Source organism: Pteropus vampyrus, unplaced genomic scaffold (genome assembly GCF_000151845.1).
Source record: "Pteropus vampyrus isolate Shadow unplaced genomic scaffold, Pvam_2.0 Scaffold306, whole genome shotgun sequence".
Classification (NCBI taxonomy): Eukaryota; Metazoa; Chordata; class Mammalia; order Chiroptera; family Pteropodidae; genus Pteropus; species Pteropus vampyrus.
Window position 1 is genome coordinate 518,448 of NW_011889087.1, and position 23,683 is coordinate 542,130.

The 23,683-nt window shown below is 47.2% G+C and overlaps 2 protein-coding genes across 5 annotated transcripts in view; both read right to left on the reverse strand.

Moving 5' to 3' along the window:
* The window catches only part of MAPT (microtubule associated protein tau), a 95,853-nt gene extending 80,064 nt beyond the window's left edge, over positions 1-15,789 (reverse strand). For 2 of the 4 annotated variants that reach the window (XM_011377093.2, XM_011377090.2), the window contains exon 1: positions 15,634-15,779. The gene's annotated coding sequence lies outside the window, so the exon portion shown is untranslated. Of the gene's footprint in view, positions 1-15,633 lie in introns of all 4 variants that reach the window. The other 2 variants (XM_023521575.1, XM_011377092.2) reach the window with 2 other exon arrangements.
* Positions 1-23,683, reverse strand: part of LOC105303516 (signal peptide peptidase-like 2C) — a 69,497-nt gene that overhangs the window by 26,688 nt on the left and 19,126 nt on the right. The window contains exon 2 of the mRNA XM_011377222.1: positions 15,634-15,849. Within this exon, the coding sequence (XP_011375524.1) occupies positions 15,634-15,849 (216 nt within the window). The remainder of the gene's footprint in view (positions 1-15,633; positions 15,850-23,683) is intronic.

The following is a 23,683-nucleotide window of genomic DNA, read 5'->3' on the forward strand; positions in this document are numbered from 1 at the left end:
CAACCAGCAACTGACATTTGATTTGACTGAGAGCTGCCCCGGCCCAGAAACCCCATCCTCCTAACTTTGCATCCAGGGCTGTGAGCAATGAGGCCCACAGCCCACAGCTCCCGCCCAGACCCACGGGAGCTGAGCAGGCCTGCCCTCAGTGCTGACACTGACGGTGTTCCTCCAGCTGGCCCCATCTTTCAGCTTGGGGTACTTTTAAGAATTTTCTTAAAGAACTACTCACTACTCACTCTGAATATAATTTATAGATTGAAATGATCCCTGTTCTCCCTCCAAAAAAAAAAAAAAAAATCCAATAAAACAGAAACTAGAGAAGGATCTCACATATGGTATCTCTGTTTTACAGCTGGTGGATTTTTTCTTTTTAAACGCTTGGGAGAAGGTCGGAGGCAAGAAGAGAACTGAGAAACGACTCTTGTTTTAGTTAGATGGAAGGGGGGCTGTGGGAAGCGTATTTCAATACCATAAAAAAAGCCTGGTGAGGCTGCAAATTCTAAGAAATGTGGTGTGCAGACCCCAGCTTCCTCTGAGTGAGCCTCTTCCTTCTCTGATCCCCACTGCTCCTGGTCCCAGAGTATGGCCCACACTGGTGTAGACATGGGGAAAATAAAGTGGATTGCTGAGTAAGGAGGATGGGGCAGTACCCCCGGTGGCTGGGGGATGCAGGCCGGGCTGCCATCCTTTCTCCTTCCCTCTGTGGCCCTTTTCCCTAATATCAATGGCTTGCTTTGCCTGTCTTGCCCAAGGAAACCACCCACTTTGAATGAAATTTCTCCCTGTAGACACTGCCTGGGAACTTGGATGTCATCTTCCCTGAGTTTACACACCAGGCTCCTCTCGGCCACTCTTTCCAGCCTTGTCAATCACACTATTCCCCCATGGAAGTGCAGCAGCTATGAACATTTTTCATGTTTTACGTGAGCTGGAAGAAAGTAAGCTTCTCTATTTGATAGTGGGGACCTGCCCACGACACTAAATTTGGTTCTGCCGTCACCGGCGACATGAAGCAGCAGCCCGGTTTGGAGGCTAGCTTTCAGTTTAAAATGCTTTCTCCGGGCTCAGGTTACATATGACCCATCCATGGGAGCTGGAGGGCACAGCTTCCCTCGGCATTAGCACTAAGGACATGCCCGCTGGCGTGGAGCGTGGAAGCAGAGGGGAGGCCCGGAGGGCACAGAGGCAGCAAGGAGAGGTCCCGGACTGAGGTGCCATCTGGCTCCTCCCCAGAGGTGACATCTCTGGGCCTCAGTTTGCTCCTCTGCACGATGAGGATAAGAATCCCTACCTTGTGGGGGAAGCAAGGGTTACACAAGGATATGTTTTTAATAAAATAAACGCAATCCGATATTACCATCATCATCCGTGTCTTCATACAGCAAAACTAATTTGGACAAACAGGGAGGGCGTTAAGTGGGTCTGAAGTAGGGCAAAGCAACGATTATAGACTATTTTAAAAGAAATGGGATTTTCGTTATTTTCAAGTATATAGAGCAATAGAACTGTGTACTCATAGGCAGAGAACTTACTTTATTTAAATGGGGGAAACTCATCTGATGTCAGTCTGTTTGATTTAGTATTGGCATCCAACTACATGAATCAAGAGTAATTACCTCGAGCTGTGTATATGCCCTGCTCTGTGACCAGGCAAGACATCCAAGGAGCAGGAAGCTACGTAAGACACAAGCCTTGCCCTCAAAAGACCTGCAGCCTCCTGGGGGATGAGACCTGCCTCAAGGCAGGAGGGAAAACAATGAAACATTAACCACAGTGGTGCAGATGACTGGTGAGAGGTAAAACATGGAGAGGCCTCCAGATTTTGTTGAGTGAAACAGCTGGAGAAGGCTTCAGACAGGACAGAGACTGGGGAAGGTCAGGATGATTTAAACAGGGAGAGGAAGAGAGAGGGTACCATGGGTGAGCGAGGGGCAGAGAGAGCATGATGTCCATGAAGGAGCCATGAGGCGGGCTGGCCAGCAGAGAGACTGGACCAGTGGGACTGGACAGGGAGGCCAGGCCCAGGCACTGGGACCTGGGCAGGCAGTACGAGGTGAGTCTTGGCTTAGTAAGGGACAGAGAACCCAGCTGTGGACTCATGCTTGGATGAGGGCAGGGCAGATGTCGGGCTTGGCAGTGGTCTGAGAAATGGACTGGATGTGAATTTCAGAATTGAAATTAGGAACAATTCATTATTGTTTCCATGATGATCGAGGGTGACGCCATAAGGCCTACGCTCCTTTTGGAATTGGTGAGGATGGAACTGGAAAGGAAAGGGCAAATCCAGGCAGTGTTTAGAAGGAAGAAACTGATGGTTACGTTTGTTCCAAGATACAGAGAGCGAAGAGTTTAAGACTCCAAAGTTTGCCATGTGGGGACTGGAAGATGGCAGGTTTTCATGACCAGAGTGGAAGGGACAAGGGCAACTTTGAGGAGAGCAGGTTAAACAAGGGTTGATGATGTGGGGCCACTAGACATCTAGGACCACTGTTCAAAGCCAGCCATGCGGTGGTCAGACTGTTGTCAGGTGGGGTGACTCACGCGCTGAAACACTTCCTGCCATCCCTGAGCACCTGACGCCCTCCAATCACGGGGCCGAGGCAAACCGACTGCAGCCCAGCTCCAGCTCAATTCAAATTCCAAGTGCAAGCGGTTCAATTAATGAGCCTTCACGGAGCCTTTTGCTACCGAAAAGCCATCAGAGTATTATACCATCAAAGTCAACTCCAGCCTTTAATTTAATCACTCTTTCCTTAATCGATTTCCCGCATGTGCTAAACATCGAGCGGCAGGGAGAGGCTGCCCCTGGGCATAATTAGAATATGAGATTCTGCACCAAGTCCCTGTCTGATTAGGAGGAAACTGAAAACCTCTGAGAAAACAGAAAGGCTCCCAGGAAATTCCATCTAGAGTCACGACACAAGCCAAGGAAGTCCCAATCCCTCTCTGGAAAAGTTGGCATTGGCAGGGGGAAGGTATATCACTTGAAGTGATGCTTAAGGCACCATTATCCACTGTCTTGCACCCTGGCTTTGGGCCTCTTTTCCAAAAAAGGGGACAGACAAGGCCAGTGAGGGCTGAACTAGGCTACCTGTCCGCTCAGCTCCGCTCATGGGCACTCACCCCCGGGGAATCAGCCTGCACCATCTGGCTGTTGCTAAGGGTGGGAGGTGGCGGTAGCTGTACTATTTCAGGCCCATGAGAACCTTTGGATCAGGCACCTGACTGTGGCTGCTGGGGTGGGGAGGGGGGATACCCACTCTATGTGGCACTTGTCTTCTAAGAAGCTCAAAGGAATTCTCAGTTTTATTTCAGCTCTGTGACTATCCCAGAACCTCACCGAGGGGGGAAAGCGCATAATCTCCATTTCAAAGATGGAAAGATGGAGGCATGGGAAATCTTATTTTTTTGTCCGTCGACAGGATATTTTTTAATTGAGGTTAACTGACATACAACATTATATCAGGAAATCTTAATCTCTGCCACGAGTCTCTTAGTCGGTAAATAAGAAGATAAGGTTGCAATTAAATTCAAGGCTTGGTAAACCCAAGCAGCGGGCGATAACAGAGGCCCATAGAATGAGAGGGATGGCCACCTCTGAAATTTAGTCCTGCAGGCAGTAAATGATGAGCTCTTCTTTAAAGTTTTTTTTTTTTTTTAAAAACTTGGCCCAGATCGTCAACTTATAACATGAATCCTGCCAGTTAAATATTATTTTTCCTGCAATTCCCATCAGACATCAAACATTGGTTCGTAATTATTTATAGCACTTTAGTGACATTGAAAGGGATTTATTTCAATTTATTCAGCCTTATTAACACTGCAGGGAATCGAGCGCAGCCCCGCTCACTGCGCCTGCCAAGAAGGGCGGGGCTTCAGAACTACGAAGGGCGGGGCTTCAGAACTGGAGGAGAAAGACCGGACCCAATGGAGAGATGCCCAGGAGGCATGTTATCCCCACAGATTAACCCTGGGGAAAGGATTAAATAGGTTTAAGAAGGTTCAGGTGAGTTTGTGAATAATCAGTCCATTATTGAAGCGGATTTAGGGATGTTCTGTGAAATCCTTGTTTCTAAACTGGCCTCATGGAGACAGCATAGGCGGAAGCTGCTCAGTCTGTTTGATTTAGTGTTGGCATCCAACTACATGAATCAAGAGTAATTACCTCGAGCTGTGTATATGCCCTGCTCTGTGACCAGGCAAGACATCCAAGGAGCAGGAAGCTACATAAGACACAAGCCTTGCCCTCAAAAGACCTGCAGCCTCCTGGGAGATGAGACCTGCCTCAAGGCAGGAGGGAAAACAATGAAACATTAACCACAGTGGTGCAGATGACTGGTGAGAGGTAAAACATGGAGAGGCCTCCAGATTTTGTTGAGTGAAACAGCTGGAGAAGGCTTCAGACAGGACAGAGACTGGGGAAGGTCAGGATGATTTAAACAGGGAGAGGAAGAGAGAGGGTACCATGGGTGAGCGAGGGGCAGAGAGAGCATGATGTCCATGAAGGAGCCATGAGGCGGGCTGGCCAGCAGAGAGACTGGACCAGTGGGACTGGACAGGGAGGCCAGGCCCAGGCACTGGGACCTGGGCAGGCAGTACGAGGTGAGTCTTGGCTTAGTAAGGGACAGAGAACCCAGCTGTGGACTCATGCTTGGATGAGGGCAGGGCAGATGTCGGGCTTGGCAGTGGTCTGAGAAATGGACTGGATGTGAATTTCAGAATTGAAATTAGGAACAATTCATTATTGTTTCCATGATGATCGAGGGTGACGCCATAAGGCCTACGCTCCTTTTGGAATTGGTGAGGATGGAACTGGAAAGGAAAGGGCAAATCCAGGCAGTGTTTAGAAGGAAGAAACTGATGGTTACGTTTGTTCCAAGATACAGAGAGCGAAGAGTTTAAGACTCCAAAGTTTGCCATGTGGGGACTGGAAGATGGCAGGTTTTCATGACCAGAGTGGAAGGGACAAGGGCAACTTTGAGGAGAGCAGGTTAAACAAGGGTTGATGATGTGGGGCCACTAGACATCTAGGACCACTGTTCAAAGCCAGCCATGCGGTGGTCAGACTGTTGTCAGGTGGGGTGACTCACGCGCTGAAACACTTCCTGCCATCCCTGAGCACCAGACGCCCTCCATTCACGGGGCCGAGGCAAACCGACTGCAGCCCAGCTCCAGCTCAATTCAAATTCCAAGTGCAAGCGGTTCAATTAATGAGCCTTCACGGAGCCTTTTGCTACCGAAAAGCCATCAGAGTATTATACCATCAAAGTCAACTCCAGCCTTTAATTTAATCACTCTTTCCTTAATCGATTTCCCGCATGTGCTAAACATCGAGCGGCAGGGAGAGGCTGCCCCTGGGCATAATTAGAATATGAGATTCTGCACCAAGTCCCTGTCTGATTAGGAGGAAACTGAAAACCTCTGAGAAAACAGAAAGGCTCCCAGGAAATTCCATCTAGAGTCACGACACAAGCCAAGGAAGTCCCAATCCCTCTCTGGAAAAGTTGGCATTGGCAGGGGGAAGGTATATCACTTGAAGTGATGCTTAAGGCACCATTATCCACTGTCTTGCACCCTGGCTTTGGGCCTCTTTTCCAAAAAAGGGGACAGACAAGGCCAGTGAGGGCTGAACTAGGCTACCTGTCCGCTCAGCTCCGCTCATGGGCACTCACCCCCGGGGAATCAGCCTGCACCATCTGGCTGTTGCTAAGGGTGGGAGGTGGCGGTAGCTGTACTATTTCAGGCCCATGAGAACCTTTGGATCAGGCACCTGACTGTGGCTGCTGGGGTGGGGAGGGGGGATACCCACTCTATGTGGCACTTGTCTTCTAAGAAGCTCAAAGGAATTCTCAGTTTTATTTCAGCTCTGTGACTATCCCAGAACCTCACCGAGGGGGGAAAGCGCATAATCTCCATTTCAAAGATGGAAAGATGGAGGCATGGGAAATCTTATTTTTTTGTCCGTCGACAGGATATTTTTTAATTGAGGTTAACTGACATACAACATTATATCAGGAAATCTTAATCTCTGCCACGAGTCTCTTAGTCGGTAAATAAGAAGATAAGGTTGCAATTAAATTCAAGGCTTGGTAAACCCAAGCAGCGGGCGATAACAGAGGCCCATAGAATGAGAGGGATGGCCACCTCTGAAATTTAGTCCTGCAGGCAGTAAATGATGAGCTCTTCTTTAAAGTTTTTTTTTTTTTTTAAACTTGGCCCAGATCGTCAACTTATAACATGAATCCTGCCAGTTAAATATTATTTTTCCTGCAATTCCCATCAGACATCAAACATTGGTTCGTAATTATTTATAGCACTTTAGTGACATTGAAAGGGATTTATTTCAATTTATTCAGCCTGTATTAACACTGCAGGGAATCGAGCGCAGCCCCGCTCACTGCGCCTGCCAAGAAGGGCGGGGCTTCAGAACTACGAAGGGCGGGGCTTCAGAACTGGAGGAGAAAGACCGGACCCAATGGAGAGATGCCCAGGAGGCATGTTATCCCCACAGATTAACCCTGGGGAAAGGATTAAATAGGTTTAAGAAGGTTCAGGTGAGTTTGTGAATAATCAGTCCATTATTGAAGCGGATTTAGGGATGTTCTGTGAAATCCTTGTTTCTAAACTGGCCTCACGGAGACAGCACAGGCGGAAGCTGCTCGGTGGGTTTGGACCAGTATAAAATTTCCGCTGTTCTTAAGGAGAAGAGAAGAGTGGATTGCAGAAAGGCTGGCGACTCTGCCAAACAGCTATTCTTGGTGATCTTTGGTAATGGGCAGCTCTGAAGGGGACAGGTTCATATGAATCAACAGCACGATTGTGACCCTGCCCCCAGGCATTAGGTTATGTACAACTATTTTATTTGTATATACGAACCTAGCTTGGTTTATTAACATACGTTGATTTAAATTCTGATGCATCAATACCAAAGTTGAAAGCTGTTCAGGTTTTTAGCCAACTCAGTATAAAAAAATCCAGACACAAAACACTTAAATATTTATTTATATATGATAGTAAATATTTATTTAAATATATATGATATATTATAATATTTATATGCGTATATATTTTAAACCAAAGAGATTCTTTAAATTGTAACTTGCCCTTGGGCATTTAAGCATTGGGCTTTAGATGATTATTATCCAATAAGCCTCTTTTTGAGGGTAGGCCATGGAATGGGGGGTGAGGTAAGACAATGGTTTGGTGTCACTGTCCAATTAAGAACAATGAAAAATAAGCACCTCTGAAATGACCTATAAATAACAGCAGAACTGGATTTGACCCAGGACAATTCTGTTGACACATGATTTAGAACACTGGTTCTAATTCATGGGGAAGACCTGCCTTTGACCCTGGGAGGGGGGGTGCACAGTTCTGTGGTTCCATGATTTCCTTCCCAGCTCTTCTTGTTGGCGGAAGATCACATGACAGATGATTATGGACCCAGGGGTCCCCTAATATTGTTGATGTCCCGGGAGGAGGACAGAAGGATAACGTTTTGTAGTACAACTGCGGACTTAGGTCCCAAGACAACATCATCCAGCCTTTCCGGAAAACCAGAAAACTGGGCCATAGGCCAGAAGGGAAAATAGCAGCTGGGACCAGAGATAATTATGTCCCTCTTCTCTTTGATGCCTGATTTAGCAGTGGAGCAGACAGGACCAAAGGAAGGGCCATTGAATGAAACATCATTATCAATGGCTTCAGATGTAATTCTTAAAGGTTTTTTAACTGTTGGACCTTGATCTAACATTCCTTCACTAAGGGGAGTTAAAATACGAAGGGAATTTAAATTTATTTTGAGTCTTATGGTGGAAATTTTGCAACACCCCCTTAAGTTGGGATTCGATGTGAATGACACATTAGGCCATCTCCTGACACCATGTAAGAAGCAGAAATGGAGGATGTAAATATTCGAGGCTGGGTCCACAGGGCCTGCTGTCCACCGCCAGGGCCTCCTCCAACCCCAGCCAAATTCTAGGGCCACCATACTTGTTACGACATTCAAATAAATAAAGTGAAAGTTGATGAAACATGAGTGCTAAATGAATGATGAATCCTTCAAATCAGTATCTTTTACTGTCAAATGAACTGTTAAAGACCATAAAAAAATAGTAAAACTCTAGAGGGATTCTGCATTGAGATCACTCCTCACTAGAAATCCTTGTTCCAAGGAGATCAGACGTCCAAGACAATGCATTATGAATGTGGCTTAGGCAAAAAAGACAATTTCAACCAGCTGACCTGAATATCAAGAGAAGGCCTGGGTCCTATACTGAAAGATGGGGGAATAAATGTGCATTTATCCAGTTTAAATTAAAGTAAAATGTTTGAAATATGTATGTATCATTCATTATGACTTTCTGCTTTCATGACTTTTTGAAAACTGATGTATTATGACTCTTTAGTCTATTTCATGGATAAGAAGGCTTCTTAAACTGAATTTATTAATCAGCTATGACTATGTTTATCGGAGGCTTGAAGTTCTCTGGATTCACTACATGTTGAGTTTGCTTTATTTTCTACTTGATCTTCAACTGTCCACCATGAAGCCTGCTTGCCAGTTTACCAACTTCAACATTCTGCTTAATTATTTCATTTGTAAAACATCTCTCCTCCACTGCTTTCTGTTGCATCCATTATTTCTCAATCCCATCAGCACTCGCTCACTTGGAAGTCAATGAGTAAACCTGTAAGATCTCTGAACCCAGAACCCTGAGCCAGGTCTCCATTCCCAGGAGGCTGGGAGGGAGGGTGGCTTGGCTCGGTCTGGCATGGAGAGTGCACAATCTATTCCTGGCGTGGAGCAGATTTCAGGAAGGAAGAGGACAGAGCAGGGACAACAGATGATAAGTCACTCCACTCGCCTTTGGCAAGAGTTCTGTGTGTACATTGAAACATGGGCGTGTGCGATTTTCAGGGGTTCCACTTCTACCCAAACAACAATGCCTGGTTCCAGGGGAGCTGGACAGCTGCCCACTTTTCCCATCTTGATCCCTACTCTGTGTAAAAATTTATGTTACGACTGATTTCGTCATCAGGGTTAGTAGACACCTTTGCACACTCATCCAATCACAACAGTCAGTCCAGAGGTTGCTGCCGATGAGGCCATTTACTGAGCAGTTACTATGTGGCCAGGCCCGGGGATAAGTACTGCATCGCCCCATTTAAACCCCAAAGCAACTCATGAGAGAGGTATTATCGGTTACAGAAAACAAAAAACTCTCCAAAAAGCTAAAAAACACCGCTTAGGTCCCACAGTGAGTGGAGAAGCCAGGGTTTGCACCCAGGAGGTCTGATCCAAGTCTACACCCTTAACCACTAGGTCAAACCTAATGCCCCTCTCTAGATGCTGTCCTGTACTGGGACCTGTCCAGGAAAAAAGCATCATCTGCCCTCCAGGTGCTCACAAACCTTCCTTCATGGCTGAGGCACAAAACATATTTCTGGGGGATTACTTCTATAGTGTCCCTTATTGGGACACACACAGAGCCTGCTGAAATATCAACAAAGCAAAAAAAAAAAAGAAAAATCGAAACAAAACAAAAAAACAAAGGTAATCCACCTGGACATCATTCAAGTTTGCATTTTATGGAAGCCAATTCTAGCTGTACACTTACAGAATGTTTCCTAATCAAAGAATTCAAAAAGCTCCAAACCATCCTGGGATGGCCTCACGCTGCCTCCCACTCAGATGGGGGCCATCTGTGCAGGAAAGGAGCCTGGCAGAGGTGGCAAGAGCATGGCGTCTGGAGACAGGAAAATAATTCTTGGACAGCAACCCCTCTGGCAAGGTGATAAGGGCGGAATGGGCATGTACGGTATATGTCCCATCAACGACACAGGTGGTTGTGGGTGGCACCTGCACCCGGTGGAGTGGCAGTGAGCCCTGTAGATGTAAGATTCCAGGCAGTCCCTCAACACCATGGTATAATGGAATATTTACTGCAGAGCCTGGGCCCCAGGAAGGGAGAAAAGCCTCCAGGCCCACCTTTGCCAGAGGTGCTGAGACTCTTGCATGAGGTTCTTCCTGTGCACACCCAACTCATCTCACCCTCCAGGTTCAGAGCTGAGTCCCACAGGTGGGTGTCAAAGCTTCAGTCTCTCTGGGGTGCAGAACCTAAAATGAGTATCTGATGTCCCTAAAGCTTTGTGATTTGACCCTGACCATAGCCGAGTCTATGTCTCGATCCCCCAATCTTGATTTCCAGCCTTCTCTAAGCTAATCAAACCCAGCTGCTACTTCGTATGACAGACAGTCCTGAAATCCTGGATTTGGGGGAAGTAGTTTAAGGTACTGGGATAGTTTCTCTGTGTGATAAGCAGAGGCACAGAGATAGGGTGAAATCCCTTGCTCTGGATGTCAAGGCCAGATCAGAAATTGCAAGCTTTAGGCTCTGCTCCAATTACAGACTCTTGCAAAAGTTCATGTGTGAGTCAGTGGTTTTGGAATGAGAATATTCTGCTGGGTTGTTATAGATGGTGCTTGGGTTCCCGGGCTAGCCCACAAAGGTCTATTAAGCCCACGTGTTAGCTAAAAGGGGGGAAGGGGCTAATGTCAGACATCCAGTGCCAACACTCACTGGCTCGTGACTTTTAATGAGTTGCTAAACCTTTCTATACTTCAGTTTGTCCATATGTTACAGAGATAATAAGAGTACCTGCTACGTAAGGGGGGTTGTTGTGAGGATTAAATGAGGTAATGTCTGGGGAACACTTAGAACAGTGCCTCCTAGAAGACACTCAGGAAATGTAAACCACCATTCAGATAACAATGCCAAGGTAACAACGATCTTTCTATAGCAGGATTTCTCAGCTCTGGCACTAGTGACATTTGGAACCAGATCATTGTTTGATATGGAGAACTATCTGCCTTTGTAAGATATTTAACAGCATCCCTGGCCTCTACCCACTATATGCCAGTAGCACTCTCCCCCAGCTGTAAAAACAAACAAACAAAAATGTCTCGAGACATCTGTTTTACAGGCAAACAGCTGAGAGCCCCAGCTGGAACATCAGGGTCCTCTTTCTGCTTCAGCCGAGTTGGTAAGGCTAGGCTCTTCTCTCCTCCCCACCTGCTGAAGACCCTCCTCTCTACGCTAGCTCAAAGTCACTAGTGGAAGCATCTAGGGTGGTAGGAGTTGTTGGTCAGGTGGGTGTTTCCGGGAAAGGCTGGGAGTAAATCTGAAGAGGGATGATGAAAAAAGTGGGGTGGGAGGAAGAGGAAGGGAGGCAAAGGGGGTCTCCCACCTCTGTCCCTCTGGCACAAGGAGCATCTTTAGCCCCAAAGGTGGCAGGGTAGAGTCTCCCTTCCCCTGAGGTGAAGTGTGGTTTCTGTGCCCTCTGCCAAGAAGGGCGAGGTGGGAAGAGGGGACCAGGCTGTGGGCCGTAAGTGGGGAGTGCCGCAGTGGGAATGTGGGTGGGTGGGTGTGTGGGCACACGGGGAGGCACATGCAGCCTTCTACATGACACTTGGTTAGAGTGGGGGACAAATTGGATTGGGTTTGTCTCTAAACCTTCCTGATGCCATAATCTTGAATAAAGCCCTCCTCCCATCTGCTTTTTCTTCTCTACTTTTTGACCCGCATTTTCCCATTTTATCTGTTTGTTTAGTGAGTGGGGGCCAAAAGACTTATTGTATGTCTAGCACCGTATTAAGCCTCTATGGGTGATTTTGTTTTCAAGTGATTCTTTTTCAAAGTAGGAGCGAAGAAGACACCAATTACCTAAATAGCAGGCACAGTCTAGTTGGAAAACTATCTTGTGTTCGATTAGAACATTAACATATGTTCATACACAGCGCTGTGGAGCCCATCAAAACATATACATAAGTGCTGAGGGAAGGTGGAATAAAACACAATTTCTTAAAATTTTCAGCAAATGGGTTTCATGAACTGATGTTAAAAGGGCAGAAAGAAAATTCAGCCTAAACAAAGGGCACCACAATCCTACTACATCTCCAGACTGGCACTGACTGCAAAGGGCATGTGAGTCAAAGGGCATGTCCAATAAAAGGGGCTCTTTTCCAAACAGAATAAACCTGACCCTCCTCGAGGAAACCTATTCTAAGTTTTCTTCTTGCAAATTGTGGGAATAAGCCATTTCTTTTGTTCCTGTCAGGGGAGATGTGCCTGATACTAGAAACCACTTAAAAGCAATGCCTTCCAAGATGGACACGCGCAGATGAGGTCCGTTTCGGGGTTAGGAACAGTTATGGACTGTCACTCATCCAAAAAAACCAGCAAAGCCAACAAACCCCGCCCCCGATTGTCCAAAGGTAAACCCCAAAGAGTCAAGCCAAGTTATTGCAGTAAACACAACCTGTTACAGAAGCAAATGTTGGTCAAGGAATTGATTAGCTTCAAGAGTCACTGCAGACTGGGTGCTGGTGGGAGGAAGGAGTACGTCTACTACATTTATTCCTTCTGAGGAAGGGTTTGGAGATGGAATGGATAAGCAATTCTTATGTGGTAAACCTAAGCAGCGCCATAAAATGTAAAATGTAATTATCTTAGGAAAGGCATTTCTCTTTGTATTGTAGGAGGAGTCAATTGGAGAGATAAGGACCAGATAAAACTCTAAGCCTGAGCCTGAGCGCGTGTTGGCCTGGAGGGGCTGACCGGGCAGTCACTGTCTCGGGTACCATAATCCACCCCAATTTGCACCAGTCCAGAGATAGGGCATGGAGTTACAGGTTCCTGAGCGCTAGAAACCAAGCGGGGGTCTCCCTAGATGTAAAAGAGTCCCCGCCTGCTGGACATTCCAAGACAGGACATTTCCCAAGGCGCAGGGCTGGCTCAGCGCTCCACCTCCACCGTCTGAGCCTGGGCGCAAACGTTGCACCACTCTAGATCTTGGGGGGGCAAGCCGTTTAGTTAAAGCGCCAGCAGAGCTAGGGATGGAGTTTCCTGATCCACATACGAAGCACCATCCTCTAGCCGCAGGGATTCCTCCATTAACAGCCTAGCCCCCAGGCCTTACAAACCTGAGCACCCTACCAAACCACCAAGATTCCAAAATGGAGTGAAATCACGAGGCCTGGACTGCGCTTTGTTCCCGGCATTCGGCTAAATATGCTCGCCGCCTCCGCCGTATTCGCTTTCCCCCAAACGACAGGAAGTGTCCCTGCCTGTGGTCCACCCCATGCCGCTGGCTCCCAGTTCCCATGCTCTCCCCAAGACCCTCGCTGGAACCAGAATCCCATACCCAGCTAGTACGAGGGGGGATGGGGGGATGGCGAGAGAGGGGCAAAGATGTTCGAATCGATCCTTGGGAACCCCGGTTCCCACCCTTGACAGCCGGGAAGGTCTGTCTTGGCTCCGGGCCGACACTAGACCCCTAGCCGAGCCATTCCACAGATATTCGTATCAATCTGCGCGGCTCGCGTGGATGATTCGGCCAAGATGCTCATCCCTCGCAGAACTGCGCCCCCGCACCAGTTTTCAGTGATAGAATTAACCAGAAAGCCGCACACACCCGGCTCATGACAAGAGAGGGCAAGGCTCGGCCTTGTTCGCCAGGAGTCGGTACCCACTCCAATGCCCTCATTCCCCGGTTCAAGGGCAGCAGAGAATTCAGGTTCTTAATTGATATTCCTGCACGTTTCTAAAACAATATTCAGCCACAATAATAATCTGGGTGGCTGTAGCCGCCGGAAGCCAATTAGGAAGAGCCACCCGCTCCAGTTTGTGGGTCTCTCTCTAGAGCCCCCAGAGAGGGTGGGGCTCCGCGTACCCTAGGGTTCTTATTCTCTGATCGGAAGGGGCGGGGCGACGCCCCAAAGGCCGTTCTCAAGACGCGTGTGGTTTCCAAGACAACCTCCCCTCCGCGCCCCCTCCCAGTCCGCTCCGAGAAAATGGGTGTGGCCCACAGCATCCGCGGAAACCTCATGCCCCCTCCTCACATTCTTCCGCCTGCTGAAGCAACAGGGGGTGAAACCGAGAAGGGCTTCGCCTGCGAGCCGCCCCCCACATCCCGTGGGTCGCCGGTGCCCATGGGCAGCCTGGTGGGGCTTGGTCCCTAGGACACTCCGGGTGTTGGGAGGGGCGTCGTCCCCTCGCGGACACCCGCACAGCGCGCGGAGACCTAGAATCCCACCCCTGCGGCCCCATGGATGCTCCCTGGCGCGAAGCCCGACTCTGGGAGTGGGCAACGCAGGGCCATACCCGTTCCATGCCACTAGTGGAGCCGTGACGAGTTCATCGACCCCAGCAAACCCCGAGATCTAACAAAGGGCGAAACACCGGGGAAGGGGCGAGGGCCTTGGTTAAACACCCTTATAAAATAAAAGGCAAAAACCCAGGCTGGCAACGCAGATCACGTTATCCCTACAAACAAAGCAGCGAGCTCCCCGGAAGATCTTGGGTGAAAGCCCCCAGTGCTCAAGCCCTCAGCAGCAAAACGCAAAGATTTCAGCGCTGATCGCGCCTCCCCTCCCCCTTTAATGACAGTCCCCGCCTTGTCCTCCGAAGCCCAGCCACCCGGCTTGGCGAGGTACCGTAAAGACGTGACACGCCGCAAAAAGATGGCACCTCGCGTTCGGAGGGGAAAAAAAGCGGGGGTGGGAGTGAGAGGAGGCACAGCCTACCCTCCCCCTCCTTGCCCACCCGGGTCCACACCCACTGCCGCAGTGAGGGGCGAGCCCTGCGCGCCAGCCCCGCGCCTCCGGCAGGGAGCGCACAAGCCGGACGCCCGGCGCAGAGCGCAGAGCGCAGAGAGCCGGGCCCGCCCCGAAGTGCACCTGCAGCCCCTGCGCGGATCTGTGAGGGGCTGCGGCTGTGAGCGCCCGAGAGCCGGGGTCGGCCGTTGCCTAGTTCATCCACATCGTAAGGCCAGGTGACCCCTGCCTTCCCCATCCCCTAGTGCGTTGGGATCCGCGCACTACCTTCTCTCGGGCACGGCGCTGCTGGCGTCTTGGTGCCAGGCGCGCGCAGGGGGAAGGGCAACTAAAGTGACAGCGGTTGGACCCCTCCCCAACTCCCCGATTCTACTCCCAGCCCCCAAATGTCCCCTGCGGGTTTCTGAAGGAGGAAAACAGGGAGGGGGTAGGCCACCGCCTTAAATCAGGGGCAGCGAAAGCCCGACTGGAATCGCTGCCGAGGAGGTGAAGGGAGGGGCAGGCAGGGAGTCATCTTTTCTAGAACCCAATCCATAACCTCGTTGGGCTGGCTGATGGCAAACCGAGGCAGAGAAATCGGATTACAGGTTGGGTTTCGGGGGTCGTCATTGGACCCCCCTTTCCCGACACACACACAGATACACGCCCATTGCGGCAAAAGGCGGAGAGTGCATAGCAGCCCCCTCCCCCAGGTCACCGCCATCCGCGCCCCACCCTGTGGGCACAACCTCTGCCCGGGTCCGTGTGAAGCGTGTAGTTTGGAACCCACAGCACGCACACACACGCGCACACACACACACACACACACGCGTGTGTGCATCCCTTGCATAGGTCCCTTTCCAAGCCGCCCCAGATCCAGCTCCGGAGCACAGAGAGCGTAAGAAGGGGCCCCCACTGTTGCCCCCCACCAATGTCCACCTTCTGAAACCTATCTCTGAGGCGGGGGTTGAGGGGCGGCGGCATGGGGTCGCAGAAAGCGGACCCGGAGGCACATTTCGGAGCCTCGCGCTTACCTGATAGTTGACAGAGGGCGAGGACAGTAGAGGAAAGCAGAGGAGAAAGTATCTGTGGTGGCGGCGGCAGAAGGTGGGCGGTGGCGGCGGTGCTGGTGCTGGTGCTGGTGCCGGAGCGGGTGGGTGACGGAGACTGCGAGCGCGTGCACCAGCGAGAGCGCGCGCTCCCGAGGCCGACGGGCGGCGCAGGCGCGAGCAGCGGGAACGCGAGCCTCCCTGGGGAGGGGCGGGCAGTCAGGCCTCCGCGGGCGTCTTCTCTTCCCGCCACTAGTGGGCGCGCGCGAACGCCCCACCGCTCGCAGTCCACGGCCTCCCTGCTCGCTCCTCCCAGCGCTTCCCTTCCCGGTCCACCCTCCCCTCACGCCTCGGGCCGCGGCACTGACCGACAGGCGCACGCGCGGTTTTGGCGCACGCGCACTCTGGGTCTCCCCGGTGGCTGGAGTCTTTGTCTTGTCAGAAGGGTCTCCTTCCTTGGGAGGGAGAATCGGTTGCCCCCTGTGGTTGCGAAGAGGCTGGGTGCTGCGTTCCTAGGTCTGCTGCCCCTTTCCTTTCTGTTGTTCCAGGGATGATGTCATCTCCGAAGGTCCTGGGCGATTTTCCATATGGCCAGCTCCCCAGTCTGTCCAACCTGGACCTCAAGGCCACCCATACATTTGGCCTGCTTATTGCCAACCGGGCTCCCTGACCCTTTTTCAGCCTCCTAAAATGGTCCCCTTGTTGATCAGTTTCCCTGGGTCGGCTTCCTTTCAACCTTTCTTTCCACCTTTTTCATTATTGACCAAGGTGAATGCTTTCTGTAGCAAATCCTCTTAAAACAGACTAACTCAGTTTAATGCAGTTGACCATTTGACTCTTATTATTTCCCTAACCGTGACCCTAGAATAAAATCTTAGACAAAGGTTCATATGGTGCTAATCACATTGCAAAGCACTTTCACATATACAGTTATTTTTATCTCATTTGTTGACACACGGTTAAACTGTAAGTAGAACTTGAGATCTGAATTTTCAAGTGCCCGCTGGAGATTCTCGCCTGGATAACACGCCTCAGACTGAAACTGACCAGAGTCTTTTATTCTCCCACTCAGTTCCCAACTTTGGATGGTTAAGAAAGAGATAATGACCAAAATGGAGTCACTCGTGCTAAGCTACTTGACCAAAACTAGAACTTAATACCTAATTGCAGTTTCAGCTCCTCCCAGGAGTGGAATTTTAAACCACCAATCAGTCTGGCATTTTCTGATCAACACTAGTGAGGTAATCTGCCTGGTAAGACCCTTGCCTCTCTTCTCCAAAGAAAAGTGCCCTTGCCTAAAAGAATCCTTTCTTTTCTTTTGGTAATAACTTTCTTGTCCCACCCAGTTTCAGCCTATAAAAACCTTCCATTTTGTACAACTTCTGGGGAATCCTCTTCACTTGCCAGACAGGATGCTGCCTGATTCATGAATCCCTCAACGAAGTGAATCAGATCTTTAAAACCTACTGCATTGAATTTTGTTTTCTAACAGGCCTTTAGTTTGGTTTCCTCAACATCTAATTTAAGTTCTGGCAGTGGGAGGGTTTAGATGTATGGGGTTCTGGGGCCTCCATCTTGTCCTGGGGAAATGGGAACTTGTCTTGAAGCTTTAATTTGCATAGCTCTTATATATTTTTTTAAAATCAATATTGTATATTATAGATTAATAGGAAAAGCAGGCTATTAAAATTACATGGGTTTGTCAGGAACACTATGTGGATGATGGAGGTGGGGCACATTTCTTAAGCCATTGGTTTAGAATCTCTGGAATTGACCTTTGTGTTGTTCCAACCATCACCATCCTAAAGACCCTTCCCTTGGTTCTGGACATGTAGGGCCCTTACTGGTCTCCTTGCTGTTTCTCCCTATATCAGCACACCTTGAACTCCCCAGTCAGCTCAGTCTCAGAAGCAATCATTTTAATCATAACATGCGTTTGCTCAAAAATATCGAAAGGCTTCTAGCTGATCCCTAAGTGAAGTTAAATTCCTTAGCCTTAAACTTCTCAGTATTCAAGGTGGTTCTATAGTGTAGCACGTGGTTAGCATATCTGCTTTACAAAGGTCCTGGATTCACATCCTGGGTGCGCCAGGCCCTGGGGCATGCTGTGAGCATGTGGGAGGAGACGCCCCGCTTTTAGAGGTGGGGTGGGGGGGGGATTAAAGAGGGGAAATAAAAGAACTCAGCATTCAACCCCCATGTCCCACACCCCACCACCCCACCCTCATCTGAGCCCCTGTCCTCTCCAGTTTTCTCATCTACTCTATGGCCAGCTTAACTCGTTTGAGTAGAACTCTTTCCCACCTCTACTCTGGGGTTGTCCTCTGCTTCCAAGGTCCTTGCCCTTTCTCTATGCACCAATATCCTATTTAAACCCTAACTCAAATTCTACTAAAGCCTCCCTTAATCACCCCAACTAGATGGGATATCTCCCCCCTTTAGAAGAAGCTTAGCAAAGTTACTCATTTCTCTGAAGTGGAGAGGCGAGTGGGATTAATACCAGTCTTGCAGAATTGTAGTTTCCTTATTGTTGCCAATTGTTTCCTTTCTCCTTTTCCTGTATGAGGATTATATGTCCGCTCCTGTTTCCTTGTGATCTGTACTGCCCCCACTCTCCGCTCCCACACTGATTTTTGTCCTGGCTATGTGATGGCTACTGGAACTAACGGGCACGATATAGACATGTCCAACCAGAAGCTTTAAGAGGCATTGTGAGTTTCTACCACTTTTCCTTGTGTCCCCCACCACCAGAATGGCAGGCCCTGTAGGGCTGCTCCTTTAGCCTAGGTCCCAGAATGAACAAACACAAGAAAGTACATATAACATGTATAACATGAGCAAGAAATAAACATTTATTGTTTGAGTCACTGAGATTTTGAGTGTTGGTTGTTATCACAGTGAAGCTGACTGATAAAGGGATTAAATTATATGTGTGTATATATATATTTTCTTGCACAGTATGTGTGTAAATTTTCTTATATAGTGCCTAAAGCATAGTGGGTATTCATTAAATGACAAATAGTAGTTATTTCATCATCACCATCAATGCTTCGGCTATACATCATTTTTATATGTAAAATAAACTGTAACATCAAATTAACGCTCATCTCTATTCAAATTTCTCATTTTCTTTCCTTTAAGTTATAAAATAATTGAGAACTGACTGGGAGCTGATGACACTGTGGTCTCCTGACACTGAATGATCACATCTGCCTACATGAAACTGAGTAATGAATGCTAGAAACACTTAACTGTATGTAATGTGGAGTTGAGTGTACATTCCAGATAATTTAATCACTAGAGGTAGCTAATGGCTCACAATTCAGGCCAAGAAAATGCATCCCTTCCTTTTCTCCCTGCCCCTGCTTCTTGCTGAAATAGAGATTTTCTGGCCAACTCAGCACACCATGCCCACCGTACAGAAGCAGAGAAGGTAGAATGGCATAGGGAAAGAGGGCTAGATTAGGTTTTAGAACAGTTGGATCGCAACTTTGGCCACCCTGTGTGACCTTAGACAAAGCCATTAACTTCTCTCTGGGCTTAAATTTTTTATGTAAGTGTCTCAGGTAGGATTGGAACTAAGATCTAGTTACCTATAGAATTTATACGAATCCAAACAGGAAAAGAATACAGGGGTCCAGGAACCACTGGGTGGAAGCTGAGGTAGTCCCATTTCCCAACACTCCCAGGAACTCCCATGGGGAATCTGAGCTGCTCATCCTCACAGCAGTAGGCTCTGCAGGGTCAGAGGTCATGATGCCCCAAAGAGAAAACTTCCACCTAGGGACACAGCAAGAGTTTAATTGAACTATAAGCTATGGCTGCTTCTTGAGCACTTTGGGTCCAGAGAGCAGCAGGCAAGAAGAGAAGGTACTCCCTTGGCAGGAATAATCGATTTTAATAATTGCCGGGAAGTAGGAATGCTACCATACAATGGGGGCAGGGAGGACATTTGTCACGTGGGCACCTCTCGGTACCCCCTTTTGTTAAAAGACAGGGACATCAACCCAAGCCCAAAAAATGTATTCGTTTCCTGTTGTTGCTGTAACAAATGAGCCCAAATTTACTGGCCTAAAACTAAAGCAGACTTATTATCTTACGGTTCTGGAGTTCAGAAGTCCAAAATGGATCTGATCAAGCTAAACTCAGGGGGTGTCAGCAGGGCTTCTGTTGTCACATCTTTGACTATGACACTCCTGCCTGCCTATTTCAGTCATAATCCTTGCGATTGCACTGGGCCCTCCCAGATAATCCAGGATAATCTCCCCATTTCAAGGCTCTTAATTTAATCAGAGCTTCAAAGTCCATTTTGCCATGGAAGGTAACGTTTTCACATGTTTCAAGAATTAGGACCTGGGCCTCTTTTGTGGGGACATAATTCTGCCTACCACAGAAGGACCTGGTGTCCAGGACACAGACCCCTCAGGGAAAGTGGCCGAGGGTAACCGTGTATCTAACAGTTGACTCAAGTGGGCAGGTAAATGTTCAACACGGGGCAACTCCGATGGTCCATTTTGGCTCCAGAGATCCCACGTGGTCAGCCGAGGCTGTTGTTGGGCCGGCTCCCAGCTTGGCTTCTCCTTTTGCACAGTCCTGCTTCCTTTCCCTCCTTTTCACAGCTATGGACCCCAAGGACACTGCCTCAATATCTCGCAGGATAAACTCTGTCTCAGAATCCGCTTCCCAGAGAACCTAGCCTGCATCTTCATGAATGTATTAAATCATAAAATCTAGCAGTGGGTTTAATAACTTTCTCAATTTCAAATAGGGGGAAATATAAATGAGATTTTGAGATATCTGTAACGCATATACTGTGATATGAAAATATCTATTAATTGCAAAGTAAAAGGTAGTTTAATCCTACATTGATTACTGAAATGCTAAATTCCAATACAGGTTGTAAAAATAAAGATGAAGTTTTTTTCTAAGTTTTTGGACCCTCAGGTTAAGAGCCCTTATCTTCTTTTTCCATATAGTAGGGATTTAATAAGTTCATTAAATTGAATGAAATAAAGGCTATAAGAAGATGAAATGAGCATTTCCTTAATGCTGGGTCAAATAGGCTTATATTCAGTTCTGTGTGACAAAAATGCAGAACAGCTGTGGTTTTAAACAAGACAAAATTATATTTCTTCAGAAATAAGAGTCAAGGGCTGTTTTAGAAATTCCAAGACTTTCTAGGCACCCATATTCATCTATTTGATTTCTGTATCATCCTCAGCTTGCTGCATCATAGTTCAGAGTGGCTGCTTGAGCTCCAGGCAACACATCCCAGAAACGAGGAAGAGATAAAGAAGCGAGCATCTCTGTCTTTTAAGGTCAATTCCTGGAAGTCGCACATAATATTCTTGCTAACATCCTATTGGCCAGAATTTACACATGACCACACATAGTTGTCAGTGAGGCTGAGAAATATAGTCTTAATACAGAGGGCCTTGTGACCAGCTAAATACCAGATACAAGGGGAGAAGGAGACGTTGAATATTAGCCACAATAGTGATAAGAAGTCACCTCACTTGGCAATTCTTCCTAGCTACAAATGAGCAGCACGCATTCTTTCTCTTTAAAATATTTTCCTGAAAACATTTTTCATAACAAGGCATTTTCTAGTGAGACAGATGACAGCCTTGAAGACCAACATTTTTTTATTTTCGGTTGTAAAGTCAGAGGTCCGAATTTACAGCCTGTTTAGACATCCTCAAATGTATTTGTTCTGCCTAATGGCACTTTAATGAGACACCTATGGTCCTCTCTCAAAGCCAACATAGAGAAATATCGGTATAATACAATGAAATTAGGAAGTATTACCATTACAGACAAATGCTTCACTCTACAAAAGAAACCATCATCAATTTCCCCTAAATGTCAGTTACCCTGTTACATTTGAAATGTGAGTTGCTTTACATGCAAGTTTACAAACACCTTAATTATATAAAGCAAGGCAGATCCATGCCTTAATTTCTCTGGACTTATCTCCCATTAGTATTGTTTAGGCTCAAGTTTTCCTTTCTGTCTTTATTTTTCCTGAATGCTTCTTATCCGTCTCTCCTTCCGTCCATTGCCCTGGCAATGCCATCACCCCTTGTCTAGATTTCCTGGGTTCTGGCAAGAATCAGCATGAACTGCAGACCAGAGCCTTTATTACACATGACTCAGCAGCATAGCTCTATTGTCAAAAAAGCAAGGATGATTCTGGGGCCTAGAAATAGGAACGAGACATAATGGGTCCATGAGATCATCCTCTCCTTATGTTTGGCTTTACAGACATTCTGGTATCCTGCCTAGGGGAGTGTCAGGTAATTTGGGGAAGGCTCAGAGGAGAGCCCTAAATAGAAAACTTGAAAAAGTTGAGCAGAAATCCCTTTCCCCTAAACCATGCCATCAGCTGCAAAATCTCAGTCTGTGGACAAGGTAGTCAGAATTCTAAAAGTGGAATGTAAGGCTCAACATGATGATGGTAGTTAACACTACCATATGGTATATTTGAAAGTTGCTAAGAAAGTAAATCTTGAAAGTTCTCATCACAAGAAAAAAATTGTAACTATATGAGGAGATGGATGTTAATGAAACTTATCATGGGAATCATTTCACAATATATGTATGTCAAGTTATTATGCTGTACACCTTAAACTTACATAGTCCTATATGCCAATTATATAACAAAACGTAAAAACAAAGAATTCTAAAAGTTGCCAAAAAATTAAGATCCGAGTCAAATCCCATTACCTACAGTCCAGCGTTTGAACTTGGCTTTGTTTTTTACAAGCTGTTCTTTATTCAGAGGAAATGCCATTATTATTTCTTTTACTAAGTAATACTATGTTCTAAGTACTACCACTGACAGTTACTAGTGTTCTGATTTTTTTTTAATCATAGAAGGAGGCTGTTTCTCCTTTCAACAAACATTTAAGTGCCTCCTCTGTACAAGGACAGTAGCTATGGCCAGGACCTCAAGTTGCTTACAGACTAGTGATTTGCAGGCGACTTTGACATTGATCTTACATATTTGGGATCAGCCAATCTGAAAAGGCTACATGTTGTATGATTCCAACTATATGACATTCTTGGAAAGGCAGGACTATGGAGGCAGGAAAAAAGGTCAGTGGTTGTCAGGGTTTGTGGGGAAGAGGGAGCACAGAGGATTTTTAGAGCCGTGAGACTATTCTGTATGTTATAAACATTCTGTTTGATGGTGGACACGTGTCATTGTATATTTGTCAGAACCCATGAAATGTACATTAAGAGTGAACTCTGCGAACTGTGGACTTTGGGTGATAATGATGTGTCCGTCCAGGTTCATAGATTGTAACAGAGGCACCACTCTGGTGCTGGATGTCAATAGAGGTGCCGCTGTGTGTGGGAGCGGGTGGGGGTATGTGGAAACTCCCTGTGCTTTCTGAGTTACTCAGTTTTGCTGTGAGCTTAAAACTACTCTAAGAAATAAAGTCCATCTTTAAAAAATTAAATTTAAAAATATTGGAAAAAATGCAAAAAAAAAAAATATATTAACATTTGATACCGCCTGGGCAGCTTGTAGTATACGTTCTTTAAAAATCAAGTTCTATACAGTGTAAATATATATATGCCTTACTGTTAAAGTGTACAGCTGAAACTTGTTGGATTTCATTAACCAATGTCACCATAAAAATAACAATTAATTAATTAATTAAAAAAAATCAAGTTCTAAGTAATGAATTATACTCTTTAATGATAAAGGAAAGTCCATGATGAAATCTGTGGTTCAGTTAGGGGATTAGATTCTGAGGAAACTGTGTTCCACAACTTTTTTTTCCTAAATAAAAGACTATTTATGTTTTAAATATTAAATAAAACCTATCAGTTTCATGTCTACCATTTCAAATAAAGGAAAGGGTTCCTGGGATTTGGCAGCTCAAGCAGTTTATTGATCACTTTGTCTCGGAAAATTTTGAAGCACCAGGTTGCCCAGACTGTCCTGGGAGCACATTGCTGGGCAAAGCCTGCCACATTCATGTCAGCGGCTGGCAGGCCCAAGACACCGTGATTTCCTGCCGCC